Consider the following 23,662-nt stretch of genomic DNA (forward strand, 5'->3'; position numbering starts at 1 on the left):
ACGAAGATGGTTTTCAAAGCAGAAAATGCGTCCTGCAGAGTAGCCCCCTCCTCCTTCCTCTTCCTCCTTCTCCTCTCTGGGGTCAGCTGTGGCAGGAGTCTCCCGTGATTTGTATTGAGAGCCGGATGCAGACCTCCACTGCTACCATCCAGCATTGCCCCGTTCTCAAGGCTGCTCTGCCAGCTGTTCTCTCTCTCTTTCTCTCTCTCTCTCTCTCTGTGTGCCTGTCTCTCTGTCTATCTGTCTCTGTCTCTCTCTCTCTCTCTAGAGGCGGCCTTGGTTTGGGTAGAAGTAGGATCACTTCTGGCTAACTGTGGAGACTCAGCTGGGCTTCCAGAGCTCAGGCTATGCTGTTAACACAAGAGCCCATAACGGAGACTCGCAGCAGAAGCCCTACGCTAGCACACAGCAGCGCACAACCCACAGTGCTTTGGCTAGCACCGAAAGAGCTGGAGCAGGATTTGACAAGAAGCGTAATGGATTATAATCAACGACGACAGCGTCAAGGGCCACAGTGAGAGCACAGAAGCCCAAAACGTAGACAAAATGACTTTTTATGGGATTCAGAGCAAAGGATGGGTGGATGGACAGGGAAAAGAGCTTTGATTTGAAAAGATGCCATCCTAGACACTGACAAAGGACTGCCAATTTTTGAACTCAGAGATCGGAAGATGGAGGAGGCAGAAAGAGAGAACTGATCTCAGATCAGACGTTTGCGGGATTCTAGAACTAGACCCGGTTCTAAGACCAGGATTCTATAACTAGACACGCTTCACCAAGAACGCTTCAGACTCTCTGACTGGTCTGTTGCCGGCTCTGTCCTCAGCTCACCTGCATGCTGCTGTATTTTTCTACAGACATGAGTCAGTCAGACAGATACAGTATTCTCAAATCACCCACCAGGTCACACGTTGCAGTCTGCACTTTGCGTGTGGTGTGGCTCGCTATGAGCCTGAAATCAACATGGCCTGCAGAACCACTTTTTCCGAGCCGCTTGCATCTCGCGCTTTTGCTCTGAGCTCTGCTGCACATAGGGACCACAGGCTATATATGTACTTTGAGCACTGTTCGTATTGAGAACACAGAGAGTGCAAACCACAAGAACTGGGGGGTCGTGCACCTTTATTTTCCACTCTTTGGTCAAACCAAAATGGAAATGTCATGCAAAACAACTTTTTTTTATCTACCTCAGTCATTTCGTGTGGGTGTGAAATAGAGAGAGATTATGTAGCCTGTGAATTTCCAGTGGCTGCTTAGCTTATTTGTAATGCGGTAGCCCTGGACTAGCTGTTGAAGCACGCTTTAAGTGGAGATTTTGTACCGCACTCTTATGGAGGGTCTGTCCTTCAGTCTCGCATGAGTAATGGCTGGACCATGCCACCACAGTGAGACGTCCTTGGAGTGGGCATTTTAAATGCTAATTGAAATGAATCCTTCATTAAACCTGGTGAAGAAAAATGGCCATCTTCATTCACTCATGAATGAATCGTGTGACTTCATCAGATGTCTTGGGTAGCTTGTCTCAGAGCAGCCACACCATTCCAGTGCCATAGCTTAAGGCTTTAATATTGTTTTAAATACGGCTGAAAGATTAATCGGAAATTAAATTAAAATCTCAATTTCAACTAATGCCTTTGTCCTTGTGTGACAGCCAGTCATGCTCATCAATCAGAGGTACCATGCTTTGCATACTAGCTAAACAAATGTGTCTTATCTTAAAGCTATTTGGAAGTAATTCATACATTCATTTTGATCCTTGAATTAGTAGATAGAGTAGTTAGAGTAGTTAAGTTAAGCGAAGTTATATAGTAAATATTGAACTGAAGCTTGACTTATATTCAGGGCTCCAGAGTGTGACCAATTTGGTCGCATATGCGACCTAATTTTTCAAAAGTTTGCACCGGTGCGACCAGCTATTCGAGAGAGGAAAAAGTGTCCGCATTGAAACTCTACCTTTGGTTCAATAACAGACACATATTTGGCCAATATCGTGGTTTAAACAAATCACAGATAGTGAAGGGCGGGACCTCCCCTCTGATTGGCCGTGGCCCCAGTGCCTGTGTGTAAATTTGAAAATGCGCAGTATGCTGCAGAGAGAGAGAGAGAGGTCAGAGACCCGTCAGATAAACAGAGTGGATGTAGTTGCATTACAGTGTGGTCACATAGGCCGAGATAAATGTCCCCTCTCCCCACTGCCTTTCGGCGGCTGGCAGCAGCAAACCGATCAGACGAGCCCGAGATGATGATCAAGTTTATCGTTGCCTACGATAGGCCTAGTGAAACTTCCCTTCACCAAGTTCAGTCCAAATAATTATTCACCAGAAAAATAGTTTGAACGTAAACCCGGTCGCACAGGAATGCCACTTATGCCAAATTTATAGGAGTCATATTGCGAACAATGCATACAAGGCCTTCCCCAATCGACAGAGATACAGATATTGCGAAAAGGAGTCGTCATTGACCGCAGTTACATGCAGGGAGTAACCTGGTTTTCAACAGCAATATTCGTTTTGCCTTGCCACGAGTTGTGTAAACTCATTCTGATGGCATCAATCAATTTAATCCGGTATTTGGCGCAAACCGAATATCGCTGCTACATTTAAAGCCCGAATATTCCCTGCATGTATAACTGTGGTCATTGTGTACGGTGAATTGAATGGACACATTTAGATCGAGCATGGCAAGTCATTGCAATAGCCTATAATAATAGGCCTACCATTTCGTCACTGCATTAACCATAGTGATGTTCTTATTGAAAATTTAAAAATACTAAAATTAAAAAGTAAATTGCATTGTGGGGCTGTCAAATGATTATTGCAATCATCATTGCAAAATCACATAAAAATCCCCCAGGCTACTTGGAACATTTCTAAATTGTGTTAAAATACATGATGCATGGCGAGCTGGTTTAGTCAAGGCCTAAAGATCATGAAGGATAGTATGTAAGACATTGAGCCATGAGATGTGCAGTTTGAAGCCCTTAAAAGATGTGCACTGTTAATTTACTCACTGTTATTTTTATTTAATTCATCTTGAGATGTTTTAAGTTTAAATTTCAGCTCAGTGAAGCATTTAAAGCACCAACACTTCATTAAGTTACTTTTCTTGTAGAATTGTAAATCATAAGTCATAGGACAACCTATATAGGACAGTAATTAAGGGAAAAAAGTGAACCTGCTGCGGTGTTAAATGCGATGTGGTTGAAAATTTGGGTGCACCTAACTTTCGTGCTGGTGCACCTAAGAAAAAAAGTTAGGCGCACCAGTGCAACCAGTGCAAAAAGTTAGTCTGGAGCCCTGCTTATATTACAAATCAATAAAATTGCAGTCACAGTTAGAAAAGAACACCATCGGCCCAAGTTCTAAAGCATTGCTATCCCTTAAACAGCAGCTATATCAGTTTATTATTGTGTCATGACACATGGTTGGGAATATGCATTTAAATGAGCAGCATCACGATATGAACTATCCTCCGTGGTCGAGGTACTGCACTGGTCTGACTTAGACAAACTAATGGCTGCTGTGAAGCAGAGAGAGATTTATGATCAGGCCTGCCCTAGGCAGTGTTGCCATATAAGGAAGTGAGCCTGAATAAATTGCCACTGCATGCATAGTATTAGGCTAACCGGTCCCACCATAGAGGTGCCACAGGGTCGGTCAATGAAGGCTGCCGTGAAGTGAAAGACAGCTTTGACACTTCCCATACCATGGCTGTTCACAGGGCTTAGCCGCATACTGTACACTAGTTTACGAGCTCTCTAATAGGACTTGTCGTCCTTTACCCAAACACAAATAAATTACAGCTTTTAACAGGAGGCTGCAGGCAGACATGCATGAAAGCCTTGGTTTCCCCCTGTCATTCATATTCATGTTCATATTCATAGAGTGTGTTTGTGTCATTATTGGCATGTTCTATTCATCCTGTGCTCTTCTTTGAGGGCTCATCATTGGACTTGCATAAAGTACTCTCATCATTCCTTTTTTCAACTGTTAATGCAGGCCTACGTGCCGTTTCTCCAAGGACTGAAAAGATAGGCCGTCTACTTAGGTAATTTGTGTATCGGGAGCCTGTTAAATAAAATAGAGAAGGCGAAGAGGAGAGTAGTGGAGAGGGTCTTGCTGCAGGGATTTTCAGTTTGGACTTAAAGGTCATCCCTAAGTGTTCATTCCTTTCAATCTCTAGTTTGGGCGACATTTGGTTTTTATATTTCTTATTTTATTTTATTTATATAAAGCGTGAACTTGGATTACTTCGATCATGTCGCAGAGCATAATTCTATCTGATCGTAGACATGCAGCCCCAGTGTCTGCTTCTTCTAGGTAGAGGGGTGGAAGAAGTCTGCTAATGGTTTGTTTACTAAGCTCAGGTTTCTGAAGGTTGGCCCGAGTTACATTGTTCCTTTCCTCTCTCTCTCTCTCTCTCTCTCTCTCTCTCCTCTCTCCCTCTCTCTCTCCCTCCCCCTCTCTCTCTCTCTCTCTCCCTCTCTCTCCCCTCTCTCTCTCTGCTTTTCTCTGTCTCCCTTCCATTTTCGCTTCTCTGTGCCACGCCACTGTATACCCATAAGCTATATTTTTATCTCTGTCCAAGAGTGCAGTCTGTGTGATATGCTAATCCAGACGCTGTCTCTCTCTCTCTCTCTCTCTCCACCCCCACAGCTGCTGCTCTCCACGCACCCCGAAAGTCATAACTCATCAACATCTCTTCTCTTCTCTTCTCTTCTCTTCTCACCCCCTTGCATTCCTGCAGCGGATCAGAGCTGCTGCTGCTTACGCACATTTTTACAATGTTATTACATTTCCACGCAGCTCAAAAAACTTCCTTGGCCAGACTGCAAGGCCGACAAATATGTGATACCTGAGACGTGCACCTTTTTGGGGTGCAGCTGGTATGGGAGATTGAGAATTCTTTTTTTTTCCCCTCCTTCGAATTCCTCAGATGCATGCAGCCATCACTTTGCGTTCGAAACCAAAATCTGACTAAAACGATTTGTCTGACCGGCTGGTCGGCCATTGCTGGGTGATAAAAAAAGTGTGAGGCAGTGAGAGACTAGGTGTGGATGAACGCACGGTGGGCAGCCAGCCCATCTTCCCCAGATGGATGAGTTCTTTTTGAATGCCACTCTGCAGGCCTGACGAGAGGAAGAGTCAAGAGTCTCACTCACAGAAGTGAATGTCAACTTCCCCCCTCAGCACCCTTTTCTTCACACAGTTGAGGCCGACCCCCGGAGACTGATTTAAGGGGGATTGATCTTTAGGGAGACTCAAGGGTCATGCCGTTAGAAATATCACCGCTTCTCCTCCTCATTACACCTGATGATCAGGAAGCCCGGCTGCCAACCGCCGAGTGTGAAGAAGGCCAACGTTCCGGGCGAATAATTTGAAGTCAATACGTGGATGCATCTTTACACATTCTTGGACAGTCCGTAACCGGATGCAAATTTGTTGGGCGTGTTTCTTAAAAAAAACATTCCTCTGGACAATATGATTAACTATGCCAAACTGTTCTGGGGAAATGCCATATGTGGGTATGCGTGTGTGCTTCCTGCAGTGAGATGCACAGCGTGTTTTATTTATGTCATCTGTTTCCACTGCACTAGTCCGTTGAGCAACACAACATCGTCAAGGTAATTATAGTGTAGTCAGCCCTAGCCCATACTTGTTGAAAGGGTACGAGCCAGGAGGTGATGACATTGTAGTTGGATGACGGGGAGGGAGTCCGGTGACTGTCATTCATTCTGCTACTCTGCTTCTTGGAAAGGCGGAATGATGGTAATCTCTCAGGAGGTCAGATAGTATCCAGGCGCACAGACCTTCACTTAGGGTCGTTATGTAACAGGTGGCGGTTTGGTTTGTTGGTGTTGTGAATGTGTTCCACTAGGTTCTTCAGGCTGGTTTGGTTGAAGAAGGAAAGTGTCCCACTAACCATCCAAGCCACCTAAATGTCAGCCCCCCCTGTTCCTCCCATTTGATTTAAGTCAGGGGGAAACTGTTTTGTAAATGAGTTCTGTATAACATGCCTTAACAGAAAGATAGACGTACAGTATTCATCAAACTGTTTGTCTGAGCGACAAATAGAGTCCGCAATAGTGCAATAATGAGCCTGATGAAGACTGACTGGCCATATGCCCAATCTGTAACGGTGCAAACTCCATGTAATGAACTCAGACCTGCTGTAATTTGATCAAGTCCATTTCAATCCATCAGTCTGAGTCGCTCTATTCACATGTTCCGTGTTCCGTTCTCGGTTCTTTGTTCTCGTCTCAGACGCTGGTTCATCATGTTCTGAATGGTGTAACATTAAACCCACATCCCTTGTTTGTGTGTTTGTGCCTCACGTTCCAATGGGACTCGCTGGTTTGAATCATATGGGAGGCGAGAGCTAATGATGCATGTGGCGGCGTGTGGCTATTTTACACGTTTTTGCACGTTTCACACACTCTTCTCACACTCCACCCCGCTGGTGTCAGTTAAGCAGCACGACTGGGCAGTAGGGGGGTGGAACGACACATATTAGTTTGGTTGCTTACCCAGAACACACCTTCACACACTTACTCAAACACACACGCGCACACACACACACACTCATCCAGCACATACACACACACACACACATCCAGCACACACTCACACACACACATCACATCACACACACACATCCAGCACACCCTCACACACACACACAAAACACATCCAGCACACACACACACACACACACACATACACACACACGCAGTGGTCTTGCTGCAGTCTTCACTTACACACGAAAAAAGGACACATGGAACACTTCGTTTTGTCAAGTAAATGCGAGCCCACACATACACACACGCACGCACACAGTCAACACACTCACACACATGAAATGTCTGCCCAGTCATTCCCGTCATGATCACCTCGCCCATGACCGGAAACCATCCATCCGTCCCTGCACGCATCAGTGACCAAAGGCTCAGCGTGACCAACAGGAGTGGTGGTGATGGTGCTGAGGGGCAACGGGTGATGGGTTGCTTAGAGCGTCTGTCTGTCTGTCTGTCTGTCTCAGCTGTGTTGCTGGGGCTCCGGCGAAAGTGCTGATTGCATTTCAGGCAGATTGAGTGCTGACTGAGGTGCAGACAGCCAGGCCTCAGCCAAGCCTGGGCCATGGGGACATCCCTCGGCCCATTCGTCTTGTTCCCAGCTCAGCCTCACGCGTGCGTCAGAGCCTCCCTCCCTTCGTCCCTCGCGCCGTCCCTCTCTGTCCTTCCCTCCTTCTCCCCTCGTGTCCAGTCCACCGCCCGGCTTCCGTTGGGTCCCTGGCCACCAGAGGCTTCAATCAATGTCGTGGGCAGATGGCTGGGCAGTCATTGACTCTGGGTGGAAAGTCACAGCGACCCGATGAGCCCTCTAAATCTCTCCACGTGGACTTTTATTGTAGGCATCAGGCCATGACAGCTCTGATTCACTGCTGTTTGCCGACGCTACAAACGACCCATCTCAAACAGATAATGGATACCACTGCATAAGGGGGGCTACACAGCTAAATAAAACAACAGCAATAAGATTTTTACGACAACGTTATTCGCTCTGTCACAGGGCCCTGTAAACATGATTTTTAATGTCAGGGCGATGTGTTTAAATCCAGCCTGTCACATGTCCAAAATGAGGAGATGTGTTTTGAGCGGGTGGCAGTCGTGGCCTGAGGGCTTGGCACTTCAGACTTGATCCCTATAATGCTGTTGCCAGAGTTGTGACAGTGGCACAGGCTGCTGTGCTGGGTTATTTTTTACCCCCCTGCCCCCCCACACCCCCACCTCAGGGCCCCATTTTGCATGACGGGGCATCAGCAAGCTAACGCTAACTCTACCTGACAGTGAGAAAATCACCACTTCTCCCAAACATTTGTGGTGAGAGAACATATTACCAATGCTCTGTATACCCAATAACTCAACCACATAACCACATCTCTCTCCCATTTGTTTCTCCAATTTGTAGCCAGGTATAAAAACAGGAAAACAGCTCAATCCTCCTGCATGCTCATGCCACTTCAGACCACCACAGTCATGTCAACCCCTACCATGTTTTTTAAACCAGACAGTTCCGCATCTGAGGCACAGTCAAAGGAATGCACACACACCTTGTTAAACATGCATTTCCAAGCTCTATCAGACAGTGAGAATTGTTTGTGTTTTGTTTTGTTTTTCTCTTGTTTTGGATTTTTTTTCCCAGCTATCATCATTCAACACAATGTGTGAGTGGTTGTTGGCGTGGTAATGGGTGCTAATAGTAGTTCTTGTGGTGTAGGTGTGGGGCTTCTTTATATCACGGTTGTGGTTTAGTATTCAGTGTGGCCTGCTGTGGAGAGGCAGGCCATTATCTCTATTATGCTCTGAGGGGACCACCATTTTGTGACCCATTGGCCACACTATGTAATCTCTTTACATCTCTATACAACCCCCACACCTAACTCACGAGATTCTCTCTCTCTCTCTCTCTCTCTCTCTCTCTCTCTCTCTATCATGCCCTGACTGATACCCTGTGCTCATTCATTCACTGGGCTGCGGATGCAAATTAAATTGGAACATTTTGCCAAGCTCACCATTTGCCACAGGTCCCTCTCTCTCTCTCTCTCTCTCTCTCTCTCTCTGAGCTGGTCATCTCATCTGAGGCGCACACTGCGTTGTCTCCACGCTCTCTCTCCATCACGCACTCAGACGCCCATAAACAAAGAAGTAAACAAATAAACAACCAAATAACTCATAGAGCCGACATATTTACCTCCCCATGCAACTGTGATGTACTGCAGACAACTATGACAACTTAAAACTCTGAGCCATCATTTCACACAATCTGCCACGCATGACCTAAAGCGCGTTTAACGACTCAGCAAAATCATTTCATTATTTTCAAAGCATGAGCAAGATTCCAATTATAAACATTGGTGGGTCGGTGCGGTGGTGGTGTTTGTTTGCACACAAACACAGGAGTGTTCTTCCTTCGTCCTGTTATGTAAAGCTCACTTGCTTTAAAACAACACCCTTTTCCACGAAACCTCCGAATGATTTCAGACCTCCCAAACAAAGCCCCTTGTGTCCGGTGCAAACTACTCCATTCACAACTAGAAATGTGTGGTGGACTCCATTGTAGAGCAATTACTGAGCTCCATGTGAATGTTTATAAGGATTGGCTGAATCATTGTGATTGGCTGGCTGATGCCTAATGACTTCATTGCTACATCCACTAATTACTAAACCCATTTGTGCTTGAGAGGGCATCCCACTTGAACAAAAATAGGTATTCCCACCTGCTGTCTCTGTGGTAGCCGATACACCAAGGTTGGTCATGGTGCTTGTTGCACTTTCAAATTAGTGCACAACATCTCCTTCATCTCTCCTTTCATTTTCTCTTTGTCCCATAAATGCACATCTATACCAATTACCTACTGCTCTCTTTCTCTCTCTCTCTCTTTCTCTTTTCTCTCTAGCCGTTTTTACACTGGGCGATTTGCCGGCATGTATTGCTCCTTCATAGCGGAACGCCTGACATTTTTAGATACACCGAGGTGGAACGGGAGGGGGGGCGGTCAACGTGGGCCGCCAATTTTACCACCAAGGAGGGTAGTCACAGAGGCGAAACATTTGGTTCCGTCACACGTGTAAAAGCATCAAGGCGGAATGGGGGAATCTGGACGGGCGTTGATGACACTACATATTTAACTTTGCTTAGGGCCAATCTCAATTCTCTATTTTACCCCTTCCCCTTAGTTTTGCGCGTGCACGTGAGACGAAGGGCTATCTCAATTCTCATTTCGATCGAGGGGTAGGCCACACCCCTTAAAACCAAGTAAGATCGGGAGCTTACTTGAAACCGAGGGGTAAGAGAAATACCCAACATACACCGCTCACACCGGAAAAATAAGCACACCGAGAGATTCATTGACATGAAATGTTGGCATTAATAAGGATTATAAAATTAAAATGGTAATTGTTTTATGTTGCATTCAATCTTGTGACCATATATTGAAGGTCCTGTTCTTCATGAGGAAGTTTTCAAAAAATCGCTGTTTTGTGAATGTTAACAGCACATCATTATTTGCGCGAATGTCTCGCATTTTACATATTTCCATGTCTACCCCGCGAATTGGCAGCATACCATGTCAGAAATGTAAAGTCCAACAGCAGCTAAATTCGCTGAACTTTTTTACCGCTCGTCTGATATGAATGCTGTATAGGCCTACTGCTGCCGACTCCTCGCATAGGCAGGTAGCGATTGCTTCTGATGTCAAGTAACGACCATTTGGATATTATTGTAAAATATCAAAGGAGTTGTGGGATGTTTACATAGCAAACTGCATGTTTATTTTGTCCCCCATCCCTGTTTGCACGTTCAGCTGTTGTTGAAATAATTCCTGAACGGTTTTATTCCGAGCTGAAAATGCAATTATAGCCTATTTGACAGAAGACAGGTTGCTAGTGACAAAATATTAGCTTTCAGTGTGGTACGATCTCTGTAAATTACGTTAAAGTGTTTCAATCATCCAGCTCTCCCTTATGGTTGGCTAGTGGTATCTCATTTCGAAGGGGAATATTCTTCATCCCTATGTCTTGCCACTCGGTTTCGAGGGACAAGGGCTAGGGGTAAGATGAAGGGATAGGGGAAGGGGAAGGGGTAAAACAGAGAATTGAGATTGGCCCTTAATGTCACTGTTTAACAAACAAACAAACTAGCAACATGCTATGCAAACAAGCAAACACAGCTTTCATTTTCTCTTTGTCCCATAAATGCACATCTATACCAATTACCTACTGCTCTCTCTCTCACACACACACACTGTTGTGCATTTAAATGTTAGCCCACCTGATATGTGAGCTCTCTCTTGAGAACCTGCCCATCTCACAGCACACTTGATGAAATGTATACAAGAATGGATTAGTGTGTGTGTGCATGTGTGTGTGCGTGCGTGCGTGCGTGTGTGCGTGTGCATGCAGCTGAGACGGCACTCTATAGGGTTTCATGAGTGGAATCCCACACCCGTGATGGATAGAGTGGCTCTACCAGTATAATCTCCAATCAGCCACTCTGAAGAGAGGAGAGGGATTCACTGGAGAGGGGGAGAAAGGCAGAGGTGTCCTCATTGCACCAATGCTAGTTGTTATTAAAATGGCTCTTTTGGTTCAAATTCTCCCTTCAGTATCAGCACTGTTAAACGGCTGTGCCTTTCTAAATGGATTCAGCACTACTGTAAGTAGTCACTCATGCTGTTGGGGTGGAGGTTTAAGCTTGGCATTAGTGGGGTGCTGTTAGCCTGCTCCACACCCTTCAGATAGTGATGTCTAATGATGCTGGATGAGAGCTGAGCTTACTGCGGAGTCTGCGCTGGGGCGGGGTGGGGGGGGGTCCCCACGGAGACCAGCCATTAGCGTCTCCTGTCCCCCGCGTCCCTGGAGACCAGAAGTGGTGGCGCACAGTAACAGCCTAGGGAAGAACAAATCAGACCTGTGACTGGGAGAAAATAATTGCGCACACACACACACACACACACACACACAAACAACACAAAACAGATGTAACTATCAATGTACAGTGAACTCCTATGAGTATTTTGAAGACAAACAACCATGTCACTGCTAGCTATATGAAAATCCAGTGCAAAGAGTCATCTGATCCATCTGAATGCTTGTGGTCTCACTCCCACTAATTAGATCTCCGACTTCCGACTTTCTAGAAAGCACTGGGTGACCATCACCACAACTGAACCACCATCTTTTTAAAGGACACCCTACAGTGCAGTGTGTGACCCAACCACCCCCCCCAACACACACACACACACACACACACCCCATTCAGATAAACAGATTGTGCATGCAAGCTCAGCCCAGTCCAGCCAGGGGAGTTCATCTCTCCTCTACAGGGACTGCTGTGCTGCTGTTACCTACTGGGGCCAGAGAGACCTTCTCACCAGCCATGCCTGGGTTGCCATGACTCCTGTGGCTTTGAGTGTTTGCCTGCGTTGGCGTGGGTGTTGTGTTGTGTTGTGTGTGTGGAGCCATGCGATTATCATATATATTAATGTATGTGCTGTGGACATGAACAGAGTGGCTCCTATCGAGTGGTGCCATATCGACAAAGTGTAGTGCCATACATACAGTACACACACACACACACACATACCACATGCACACGCACACATGCACGTGCACACAAGAGCAACCACATAAAAAACATGTAAGTACACCAAAGCAATCATGGAAGTGCAAGTACATTAAACAGCGCCACATATGTGCACAACTGTGCATATCCACTGTATATATACATCCTATATCTATCTATCTATCTATCTATGTAAATATATTATATACATGAATAATATATTATGTATGTCATGTTCACAAACTGCTGCTAGAGTGTTTTAGAGTTTTCCACAGGGGCTGAAGTGGGTAAAGAAGTTGTTTCCCCTCGCAGTGGGGAGGCTGCTCGCTCCCATGCCCCTTAATTAAAGCTAACGGCCCTGTGGCTCTCTGTGTGTGTGTGTGTGTGTGTGTGTGTGTGTCTGTCTCTGTGTGCCAGTCAGTCTCTCTTCAGCAAAGCCAGGGGACAATCTCTGGGGAAGAGAAAAAAGATGCCCCCATGGCATGCCAGCTCTCTCTCTCTTTCTCTCTCTCTCTCTCTCTCTCTCTCTCACACCTCTCTTTCTCTCTCTCACACCTCTCTTTCTCTCTCTCTCTCTAGCTCTCTCTCACACACCTCTCTCTCTCTCTCTCACACCTCTCTCTCTCTCTCTCTAGCTCTCTCTCATCTGTCTCTTTCTCTCTCACCCCTCCCTCTCTCACCTCTCTTCCTCTCCTCTCTCTCTCCCTCTCTACCTGCCTGTCAGTGTCACTACATGTAAGAAACTCTTTTTTTCACACTTGTCTGATCTCGTAACAAAAATGCTGAGCTTCTACTGACACACAGGAAGAATGAAAGTCAAGACACACCACTGTCACCTTTCATGTCATCGCCTAAAATCACTTACAAATCTTAATCTATTTCAAGCAGCAAGACTCTATTTTTGCCGTCTGCCTGTCAACTAAAAAAATCCTCAGTCACTCCTTAAATCTCAAAAGATGAATGCATAGGTTGCTAGTGAAGTGTCCCACTGGCCGGTTTGGGTTTCCGATATATGGGGGTTATGTGTCATGGGTTTTGGCATATGGGTTATGTGTGGTGGAGCTTGTCCAGCTCTGTGGGCTTCTGGTTGACAGGATGTTGTTTGAAAAGGTCAGTGGCTGCATTCCAGCTTTTCTGCATGGCACGCATGGGCTTGGAACCTTTTATAGTACAGCCAGTTTTTGATCATAAAAAAAAATTACCGTTGGCCTCTGTGGACATCCCATTGCACCCCCTGGGCCTGCTCACTTATAAGTCTCCTCTGTGTTTGTGTGTTTGTGTGTGTGTGTGTGTGTGTGTTTGTGTGTGCAATCCCCAAGCGCCTCTTTCTTTGATGGCGTGTTGACATTGATGTGGGACCCGTGACAATGGCGGCCTCTCAGAAAGCGCTGTGCCCTGTGAGGCCCTTGTGACATGCCTCTTGAGCGCTTGCCTTTTGTTATCTTGTTCAGGTGCTTCTCGTTCACCTACTCCACGGCTCTCTCCTTCTTTCATTCACCTCTCCTGTCGTCCGCCTGCCTGCTCCCTCGTTCCCTTCCCACTCATGTCTGTTGTCGGCACAAGAGAGAGAGAGAGAGGGAGGGGGAGCGATGAATTATTTACTGGCCACTTCAACCTGAGACTTTCTTTCATGCTGTTGCTATTAATAGCAACACAGCACTTTTCCTTGTGTGTGTGTCTGCGATTATGTGTGTGTGTGTGTGTGTGTGTGTGTGTTTTGAGGGTTGGGGGTGCAGAGAGAGCAAAGCAGCCTATTCCATGGGATCAGTGGTGTCATCGTACAAAATCAAGCCTCTTATCTCTCCAGCCAGAGACACTCAGCACTTAATCATCATACCTGATGTATGAGTCGACAGAATAGGGTGGAGCAGACACTACTCATATAGAAGCATCCAGCTGTGTTGAATGCATATAAGGCTCTCGCCCATTGAAGCCTGCCTTGTTGTTGTTGTTGTTGTTGTTATTGTTTGTCCCAGTCTGGGAGGAGCAGTTGGTACATCTCGTCTGACTGGTGGAGGTGTTCCAGAAGAGGCAGAATGGAGACTGGGCACAGAGCTGCCGCTGCTCCTGTGTGACGCCGCTGCTCCTGTGTGACGCCGCACTTTCTGGTGTTGGGTTTTCACTTTCCCTGACGGCAGACAGCATGAATAATTGATCGTCCTGAGGCTTGCAGCTAGCGTTGTTTTCGTCGGGTTTTTTTTGTGCTGAGGCATCTGTTTTCTCCTCTACTGCATCAGGGGGGGGGGGGGTTGTTACAAGTTCTCCTAGCCAGTTTACCAGAGATGTGGTGTTAGCACACACACTCACACTGGCAGGTTCATGAGATGGGCTGAATGGTTCATTTGCTGATTTGTTGATCTCTCTGGAGTCTGGATTCTTTAGGAGTGTCTTCTCGGGGCCCTGCTTGTGAGGCGGAGGTGGGAAAGAGGGGTCAGTAACTCACAGTTTGTTGGTTTTGAGACTTTACTGCTGTACATCTACCTTAATCAATACATACACATGCATGTTACATACACATACATGCAAGTCAAGGCTTCCTTTTTCTTGACATTTAATCTTTTAAGGACATGATTAGGTTGAGGGTTTCCTTGTCTGACTTACTCTGTGGGACTTCATGCATGTAGTGGCTCCAGCAGTATTCTAAGCATTGTAAGAGCCCTGTAAAGCGTATGTGTATAAGGAGTGAACGCCCAGCTATGTTCAGTGTTGATGCCATCGTGTCTGCCAGCGGATTGCATCATGAGTTGGCACAGCCAGTGGCGGCCGGTCCCTGGGTACCCTGCACGCTCCCCCGCGGGCTCTGGTCTCAGGGTTGGAATGGGCTGCAGGTGAGGGGGAAGAGCCCAGGTGTGTGGTGGTGGTGTTGCTGTTGCTGTTGTTGTTGTTGTTGTTGTTGTTGTTGTTGTTGTTGTGGGAGGCCTGCTGCCATCGCTCTGCTGTCTCTTATCACGGTGGAGTGGAGAGGCCTGGGGGGGGGGGGGACGGAGGAGGAGAGGAAAGAGGGATGGAGTGAGCGATTCATGGAGAAAGAAGGATGGAGTGATGAACTGAGGGAGGATGGATGGATGGATGGATGGATGGATGGACACGGAGAGGGAGGGTTGAATGAGAGAGGAATAAATAGACAGATAGGAGTAGGTTCTGAGGTAGAGAAAAGAAGTGCATGGATGGAAGGAGAGAGAGAGGGATTCTGAGGGAGAGAGAGAGGGATTCTAAGAGAGAGAGAGAGGGGTGGATGAAGGGAGAGAGGGGGATTCAGAGGGAGAGAGGGATTCAGAGAGAGAGAGCTGGCCCTGTGAGTGCTGTGCCTCAGCAGAGAGGATGAGAGCGAGCCTGTGCTCCTCTAAGAGGATTAGGATAAAGCCCGGCACCAGGGGCCCAGCAAGGGTCATCACCTCACTTTCACCATCCGCTCTTTGTCTCTCCTTCGCTTTTATCCCTCTCCCTCTCTCTGTCCCTCCTTCCTCTCCCTAGAAGAACTCTAGAGCTCTCGCACCACTCCTCTTCCCACACATTTCTCACTCCTCCATTCACTACCCTCTTCTCTTCTCCCTCCTTCCCCTTTTACAGAGGATGTGTCTTTTCAAGCTGTTTTTCTCCACATTTCACTCATGTGTCCCTCCCCCATCTCCTCCATATCTCTCCCTCGCTCCATCTCTCCTCTCGTAGGCACCTCTCCCTCGCTCCATCTCTCCTCTCGTAGGCACCTCTCCCTCTCTCCATCTCTCCTCGTAGGCACCTCTCCCTCGCCCCATCTCTCCTCTCGTAGGCACCTCTCCCTCGCTCCATCTCTCCTCTCGTAGGCACCTCTCCCTCTCCCATCTCTCCTCTGTGAGGGCACCTCTCCCTCGCATCTCTCCTCCTCAGAGGCACCTCCCCCTCATCCCATCTCTCCTCTCTCTGAGGGCACCTCTCCCTCGCTCCATCTCTCCTCTCGTAGGCACCTCTCCCGTGCCTCCAGACGGCACAGTTTGAAACGGTGGTCCAACGAGCATTTGTGTCTTTTTTTTGGCCAACAGCTTAGAGTGATCAAAAAGCAGCCAAGGGATTTGGCCTGAATAATTTACACCGCATAAACACACACACACACACACACACACACACACACACACACACACACACACACACACACACACACACGGTCCCGTCGCAACATTACTGGCATCCGGCGTGGCCACTGGAATCCGACCCAACCAGAAGCGAGCTCGTTCAGAGGCTCACTGATCTCCACTGGCTGGTTGGCCGCCTTTTTAATTGAAGAGCTTTCGGGGTTTGATCTCTGCCTGCCAGCGGGAAAAATAAAAAGCCTTCATCTCCTCTGTGCTGGAATAAACAGGACTTATGAACTGGGATCATTTGCTCCACTGACTTGATGCTATTTAAATGACCAGAGCGGTCCCCTAATGTTTATATTTGTGTGTGTGTGTGTGTGTGTGCGCGCTGCAGTACAGGATCGGGCAGCTGTACATGATCAGCAAGCACAGCCACGAGCAGAGTGAGCGTGGGGAGGGTGTGGAGGTGGTGCAGAACGAGCCCTTCGAGGACCCCACGCACGGACAGGGCCAGTTCACCGAGAAACGTGTCTACCTCAACAGGTGAGCCAGCACACACACACTCACACACACACACACTCACACTCACACACACGTGCCCCCCCACACACACACACACACACACATACACATGCCCACACACACACACCCGCATACACATGCATACACCCTCCCCACACACACACATGCACACCCTCACACTCATATACACACAACACACACACACATACACATGCATACAACCTCCCCACACACACACATGCACCCTCCCCACACACACACACACACACACACACACACAGTGCGTACCACAGGGCGAGAGGTGCGTAACTTTGCCGCTTCTCTGTGCTGGCAGCGATCCGTTCAATAATAGATGTGTTTTTGTATCAAGGATGTTGTTAGTTGCTCAAAAGAAGACGTTGGTGTCGGTGTTGTTGGTTTGCCAGTGGAAGAGATTGCTCTTCAGTAACAGTGTAGGAGTAGGAGGAAACATGTCTCTTCAGAAGCGTATGTAGAACGCAGCAGCAGCAGAAACAAGCACACACACACACACACACACACACACACACACAATGACATGTAATCTCATTTGCACATGTTCATAGACTCGTCCAAGCGAGACTGCCACACACTGTGACTGTTTCATCACTAGCGTATATGCACAGTGAGTCGAATCGTTTTGCTGGATGATATAGTTGGTTGGAATGCTGCACAAGCACACTGATAAGCAAAGCAGCCAGAATCACACGGGCTCCACTAACTGCATTTGCGCCGGAGCCATCTGTTGGGTAATTGGACGTTAATGTGCATTTATCTGCCCAACTTTCTCCCTCTCCCTTTCTCTCCTTCCTTCTCTCTTTCCCCCCCCTCTCTCTCTCTCCATCTCTCTTTCTCTCTCTCCCCCCCCTCTCTCTCCATCTCTCTTTCTCTCCCTCCTCCCCCCTTCTCTCTCTCGCTCCTGTTGAATGACACAAAGTGTTTGGCAGCTGCTGAGGCCTGTCGGAGGGTCTCTGTCCTCGCTCCGCGCATCGCTGCACATCCAAGGACAAAAACGACCCGAGTCGGCAGATTTCTGTGACAGAGAGCGGAGGAGAGGGGAGAAGTGAAGAGAAGAGAAGAGGATAGAGGAAGAGAGCGGGAGGAGAAGAAAAGAGTGGGAGAGAATAGGGGGAGAGAGGAGAGGGGAGAGGTTGAAAGAGGAGTGGGGGGTGGGTGGACTCTGCAGAGGACAGGCGATTTAGTCAGTAGCAACAAATGGCTGCGTCAGCAGCCTGGACAGCAATGGAGCTGACCCAGCACTACTCTGAGTCTTACTACTGGAGAGAGAGAGAGAGAGAGAGAGAGGACACATCAGGAAAAAAGGAGAAGAAAGAAGGGGGAAAAAGAGAGAGAGATGGGGAGATAAATGTTTAGAGAAAGAGTAAGAGATAAATGTTTAGAGAAAGAGTAAGAGATAAATGTTTAGAGAGGAGGGGAAGAGTGTGATGAATGGGAAGAAAGAGACACAAAGAGAGCAAACAGGAGAGAGAGAGAGAGAGAGAGAGAGAGAGAGAGGAGGGGAGGGAGAGAGGAGGGGAGGGAAGAGGAGGTTTGGGGGTTGATAGAGATGGAGGGAGATTAGATCTGTGGGGAAAGGATAGAGAGAGAATAGAGAAAGGAGAGAGAGATAGAGAGAGAGAATAGAGAGAGATAGAGCGAGAATAGAGAGAGAGAATAGAGAGAGAATAGAGAGAGATAGAGAGAGAATAGAGAGAGATAGAGAGAGAATAGAGAGAGAGAGAGAGAGAGAGATAGAGAGAGAATAGAGAGAGAGAGAGAGAGAGAGAATAGAGAGAGATAGAGAGAGAGATAGAGAGAGAATAGAGAGAGATAGAGAGAGATAGAGAGAGATAGAGAGAGATAGAGATAGAGAGAGATAGAGAGAGAATAGAGAGTGGAGAGCAGCAGTTAATGTTCAGACCCCCTGGGTAGCAGGGCAGTGCAGTGCAGCTGCAGCACAGAGAGAAAAGGCCGTCTCACCTCTAAAAGCACTGCAGAGCTGGAACAGGTGGTGTTGGAGAGAGGCTGAGAGAGCCCCAGAGACCCCAGCTGAGCTCTGGAGGGGGGTGAGGTGGAGAGGGCCAGTATCCCCAGCGCTGAGCTCTGGAGGGGGTGAGGTGGAGAGGGCCAGTATCCCCAGCGCTGAGCTCTGGAGGGGGGTGAGGTGGAGAGGGCCAGTATCCCCAGCGCTGAGCTCTGGAGGGGGGTGAGGTGGAGAGGGCCAGTATCCCCAGCACTGAGCTCTGGAGGGGGGTGAGGTGGAGAGGGCTAGAGTCCCCAGCGCTGAGCTCTGGAGAGGGGTGAGGTGGAGAGGGCCCCAGCTGAGCTCTGGAGGGGGGTGAGGTGGAGAGGGCTAGAGTCCCCAGCGCTGAGCTCTGGAGGGGGGTGAGGTGGAGAGGGGGCACGGCCGTGCCGATGCTGCTAATTGCGGATAGCCGCTGGCTGTCTACAGCCCTGCTGCACTCATAAATTAGACAAGAATCTTGTGAATGTTTGTCAGGCTCTGGGTATCTGGGATTCACCACGATCCCCTTGCTTGAGCTGAGTGTGTGTGTGCGTGCGCATGTGTGTATTTGAGCGTGGAGGGGTGTGTGTGTGTGTGTGTGTGTGTGTGTGAATGAGGTCTCTCTCGGTCTTGTGTAACTCAAACGTGTCTTCATCTGAGAGCCTGTCCAGCCGGCCGCTGTGGAGGTTGGGGTCTAATAAATAAACTTAGAGCGTGACAAACCGCTTTGCATGGGTGAAGCATGAGATGTTCCTCCTGATGCAGAGCCTAAGGAGGATAGGAGGAAGTGGCTTAGCAGTGTGTGTGTGTGTGTGTGTGTGTGTATAATTGTGTGTGTGTGTGTGTGTGTGTATTATGTTTTATGTTTTATGTTTATGAGAGACTTAGACCATTTAGAATTAATGTGAGTTTGTTCAGTGTATAATTGTGTGTGTGTGTGTGTGTGTGTGTGTGTGTGTGTGTGTGTGTGTCTGTCTTTCTGTCTGTCTGCATGTCTCTCTAACACTCAATTTATTTATTTGCTCGGTTTGGCTGTGCAATCTTTGTAAGATGAGCTGGGATTCCTCCATAGAAACAGCCCTCTAAAGGCAGGACGTGGGGCCATTAGTGAGGTCATATCAGGACACAATGGCGAGAGGATTGGTTTCCACACAGCCCTGCCCTTCCTTTAGTACTGCTCCTGCTTCCATTCCAGCCATCTCACTTTCCATTTAGTAAGCTGCTCCTCTGCCTTCAGCAGAACACCCATCCCTTTTTCAATACCGGATGCCGGAGGCGTAGAAACGAAATGCATAGAAAGTACAAGGACATCGAGGATGTCGAGGAACGACTGCGTCAGAATGATATTCTATATCATATAGAATAATACTCTTTTGATCCCGTGAGGGAAATTTGGTCTCTGCATTTATCCCAATCCGTGAATTAGTGAAACACACTTACAACAGACAGTAAATACACAGTGAGGTGAAGCACACACTAATCCCGACGCAGTGAGCTGCCTGCAACAACAGCAGTGCTCGGGGGCAGTGAGGGGTTAGGTTCCTTGCTCAAGGGCACTTCAGCCGTTCCTACTGGTCGGGGTTCAAACCAGCAACCCTCCGGTTACAAGTCCGAAGCCCTAACCAGTAGGCCACGGCTGAATTTTATCATCTTGAATCATCATCTTGAATTTCCCCTTGGAGATCAATAAAGTATCTATCTATCTATCTATACTATACTATACTATACTATACTATACTATACTATACTATACTATACACCTTAGCATACCAGGCTATCTAGACTCCTCACAGAGTAGCCCTCTAACACCATGTCCATAAGTCCATGCGATGCGAGCAAACGATAGCGACAAAGTTTGTTTTCAATTAGAATGTCCTAATGGTGCGGGGGACGTTCGGACAGCCCCGTCTCTCATTTCCTTTCTGTCGCTCACATTGCTCTGCTATTTTGAACGAAAGATACGACGCAATAGAAGGGCATGTTGAACGGGCTCAGAGTGGACAGAGAGCAGTCAATGCTGCACAACAGTCACTCGCTCGGATGCCGTTAGGCCGCCCAAACTTCGTGCAGTCATCTTCTCTCGGTTTGAGGATATGAAATCCAAACACACGTGGCCCAGTTTTGTCCTTCCTCCTCAGAGTAAGATTGACAGGTATGAAGCTTTGAGTGTTCTCTGCGTAAATATCAGTAGCAGCAGATGCCTTTGATTTTCTCACTCCCCCTGCTTTGTTTTGTTTGAAGTAGTTTTGAACAGAAATGAATCACAGCTTTATTCAGTGCCGGGTGCCGGAGCGCTGGTCCATTAAAAAGCGGCTCGTTTTGGCACGCTGTCAGAATGAGAGGCCTGATCTAAAAGAGGAGCTCCGTTTGTGTGTGTGTGTGTGTGTGTGTGTGTGTGTTTTAGTGAATGTGAGAGAGAGAGCAGCAAGCCTGACAACTGCGTTGTTGCCCAGAGAAACTGTCGAGACTGCCAATTATGGGATGGTGTTAGGCCTACTTGTGGAGGACTTAAATGTCAGAGTGTGGCTTTCTCTCTAATGCAGTATCATCTTATCACTCACGACTGTGGCTCTGAGGAGAGAGAGAGAGACAGAGAAAGAATGGGAAGGAGAAGAGGAGTTTTACTTGGCACTGCTAGAACTGCTCTGTTTCAACCAATACCAGTGTCTTGAAGAGTGATTTTGTAATTGCCACAGGGATTTGTGGTTAAAAAAGGAGATATGATTTCAGCTCTCGCGCAAGAAAGGCGGTTTCATACCAACCAATTCCATGAAATGCCCCTGAAGTGTTCGGTTCCCCACCACAAAGGGAGGTGTAGAGAATCGTGAGTGATTGTGGAAATCTGTTGTGAAACCATTTAGTGTTTTGTCCTTGTGTGCCGTGGCTCCCCTGTTTACATGTGATGGATGCAATTAGAGCAGAGCAGACATCCTTCACAGTATTGTCTGAGTCGCTCGCTTGCGCCTTTCTCTCTGTGTGAGCCTCTATATCACCTTCTCAGCCAGGCTCCTTTTCTCTCTGTCTATATTTACTCCTCTCTCTCTCTCTCTTTCTCCTACTCACCTGTTCTCTCCTCTTTTCCTCTCTTTTTTTCTCCTCCACAATTTCAACCAACTGTCTGTTCATCCCTCTCCTCTTCTTCCACTCACTCTCTCCTCTTCTGTTTCCCTCCATCTCTCCTCCCTCTCTCCTCTCCTCTCTCTCCTGTGTTGTGTGTTGATGGTAGGTTGTGTCCTAGACAGAGCTGAAGCTCTCAGGGCTCGTAAAGCCTGTACGCTCTGGGCAAACTGCAGGAATGGTTGTGAACACCGCTGGCCTCTGGAACTACCTCACTCTCCACGTTGTCCATTAACAGCTTGGCGCTGAAGCTGCTGTGCCTGCCTAACACGTTTGTGTTGGGGAAATGACCTTCTCCCCCTTCTCTCTCTTTTGCTCACCTCTGTTTCACCTCAACTCAACCTTTCTGTCATTCTCTCTCTCTATCTCTATCTCTCTCTCACTCTATTCTCACTCTATTTTTTGTTGTTGTTTTGGGTTACTGTTTTTTTGTGTGTTTTTTTTGGGAGAGTGGGGTGGGGGGTGGAGGGAGGTTTTATTATGGGTTGGTTTTATTGTTACCTGGTTTCCTTTTTGACTGTCAATAAAGGAACCTTAAAAGTCAAAGTCTCTCTCTATCTCACTCTCTCTCTCTCTCTCTCCCTCTTTCTAGCTGTCTCGTTCTCTGTTCCCTACCTCTCCGTTCTCTCTCACTCCACCTCTTTTTTAACCACTATCTTTCTCTCCTTCTCTTTCTTTCTCTCTCTTTTTCTTCAAATGTGCCGCTGGACAGCCTGAGGGTGTTTTTGTAGACAACAGTGTGGAATGTGTTGTGGGCTCACTGTCAGTCGCCATAGACCAGCACAGAGCCGCATTAACAACATGTGTGAGGGGAAGAGGAGGAGGGGGAGGTGGAGGAGGAGGAGGAGGTGGAGGACTGGAGGGGTTTGGAGGAGGACATCTGTGGCAGCGTGACAATATGCTCCGAAGGAATGCACAGCCTCTTGGGTGCTTTTTAGTGAATCATGCTGTTTGGTCTCTCTGTGGCTTTTTATATTGGTCTTGTTCTCTCTCTCTTCCTCTCTCTCTCTCTCTCTCTCTCTCTCTCTCTCTGTCTTTCTGGAGAGGAGGATGAGGGTGGGAATGGCGGATTGGCAGAATGTGGGCTGAGGCGAGAGCTCGGAGCACAGTGTCCGTCCGCCCGTCTGTCTTGGAGACGAGGATGATGAGGGGACAGAAGGGACGCAGGGATGAGTGGGAGGAACACTTCTCTTTAGCTCCATCCCTCCCTCCAACCCTCCCTGTTCCCTCTCTCTTTCTCCCACGCAGATTTACACTCACACTTCCACAATCGCTCTCTCTGTCTCTCACACATATGCTATAGTATACCACTTCAATGTTACAAAAATGTAAACAAAAATAGACACACACACTCTCTCTCTCTCTCTCTCTCTCTCTCTCTCTCTCTGTCTCGTACCTACTGACCTCCTCACCCGTATCTTCTCTTGTCCATTGCAGCAAGCTGCCCACTTGGGCGCGAGCAGTGGTGCCCAAGATCTTCTATGTGACGGAGAAGGCCTGGAACTACTACCCATACACCATCACAGGTGAGCCTCATCTACGCCAGACACGCCAGCACCAAAACTTTGTAGTTCTCAACCCACTCAGCTCAAAGCGTTGTCTAAAAATAGAAGTTTATTTATTCTGCAGTGATTTCTGTTTTTGTTTTGTCCCATCATTGTATTTTTAGGAGTTATAGAATGGGAGCTGTTGCTATGGTAGCTTGCATGAAATCATCCATATAACAAATATTGTAATGCATTGCTTCGGGAGAAATAAAATATTCCTGTGTTGGAACAAAAGTTTAATCATTTTCTGACAAGTATGGAGTTGCACCTTGTTCAGGA

General features: G+C 47.6%; 1 protein-coding gene across 3 annotated transcripts in view; it reads left to right on the top strand.

Annotated features, from left to right (window-relative positions):
* The window catches only part of LOC125297474 (cytoplasmic phosphatidylinositol transfer protein 1-like), a 72,558-nt gene that overhangs the window by 35,600 nt on the left and 13,296 nt on the right, over positions 1-23,662 (top strand). For 2 of the 3 annotated variants that reach the window (XM_048247819.1, XM_048247821.1), the window contains exons 2-3: positions 16,569-16,717; positions 23,274-23,362. In XM_048247819.1, coding sequence (XP_048103776.1) covers positions 16,569-16,717; positions 23,274-23,362 — 238 coding nt within the window. Of the gene's footprint in view, positions 1-14,479; positions 14,553-16,568; positions 16,718-23,273; positions 23,363-23,662 lie in introns of those variants that run through there. The other variant, XM_048247820.1, reaches the window with a different exon arrangement.

Source organism: Alosa alosa, chromosome 7 (assembly GCF_017589495.1).
Source record: "Alosa alosa isolate M-15738 ecotype Scorff River chromosome 7, AALO_Geno_1.1, whole genome shotgun sequence".
In the NCBI taxonomy this organism is placed as follows: Eukaryota; Metazoa; Chordata; class Actinopteri; order Clupeiformes; family Clupeidae; genus Alosa; species Alosa alosa.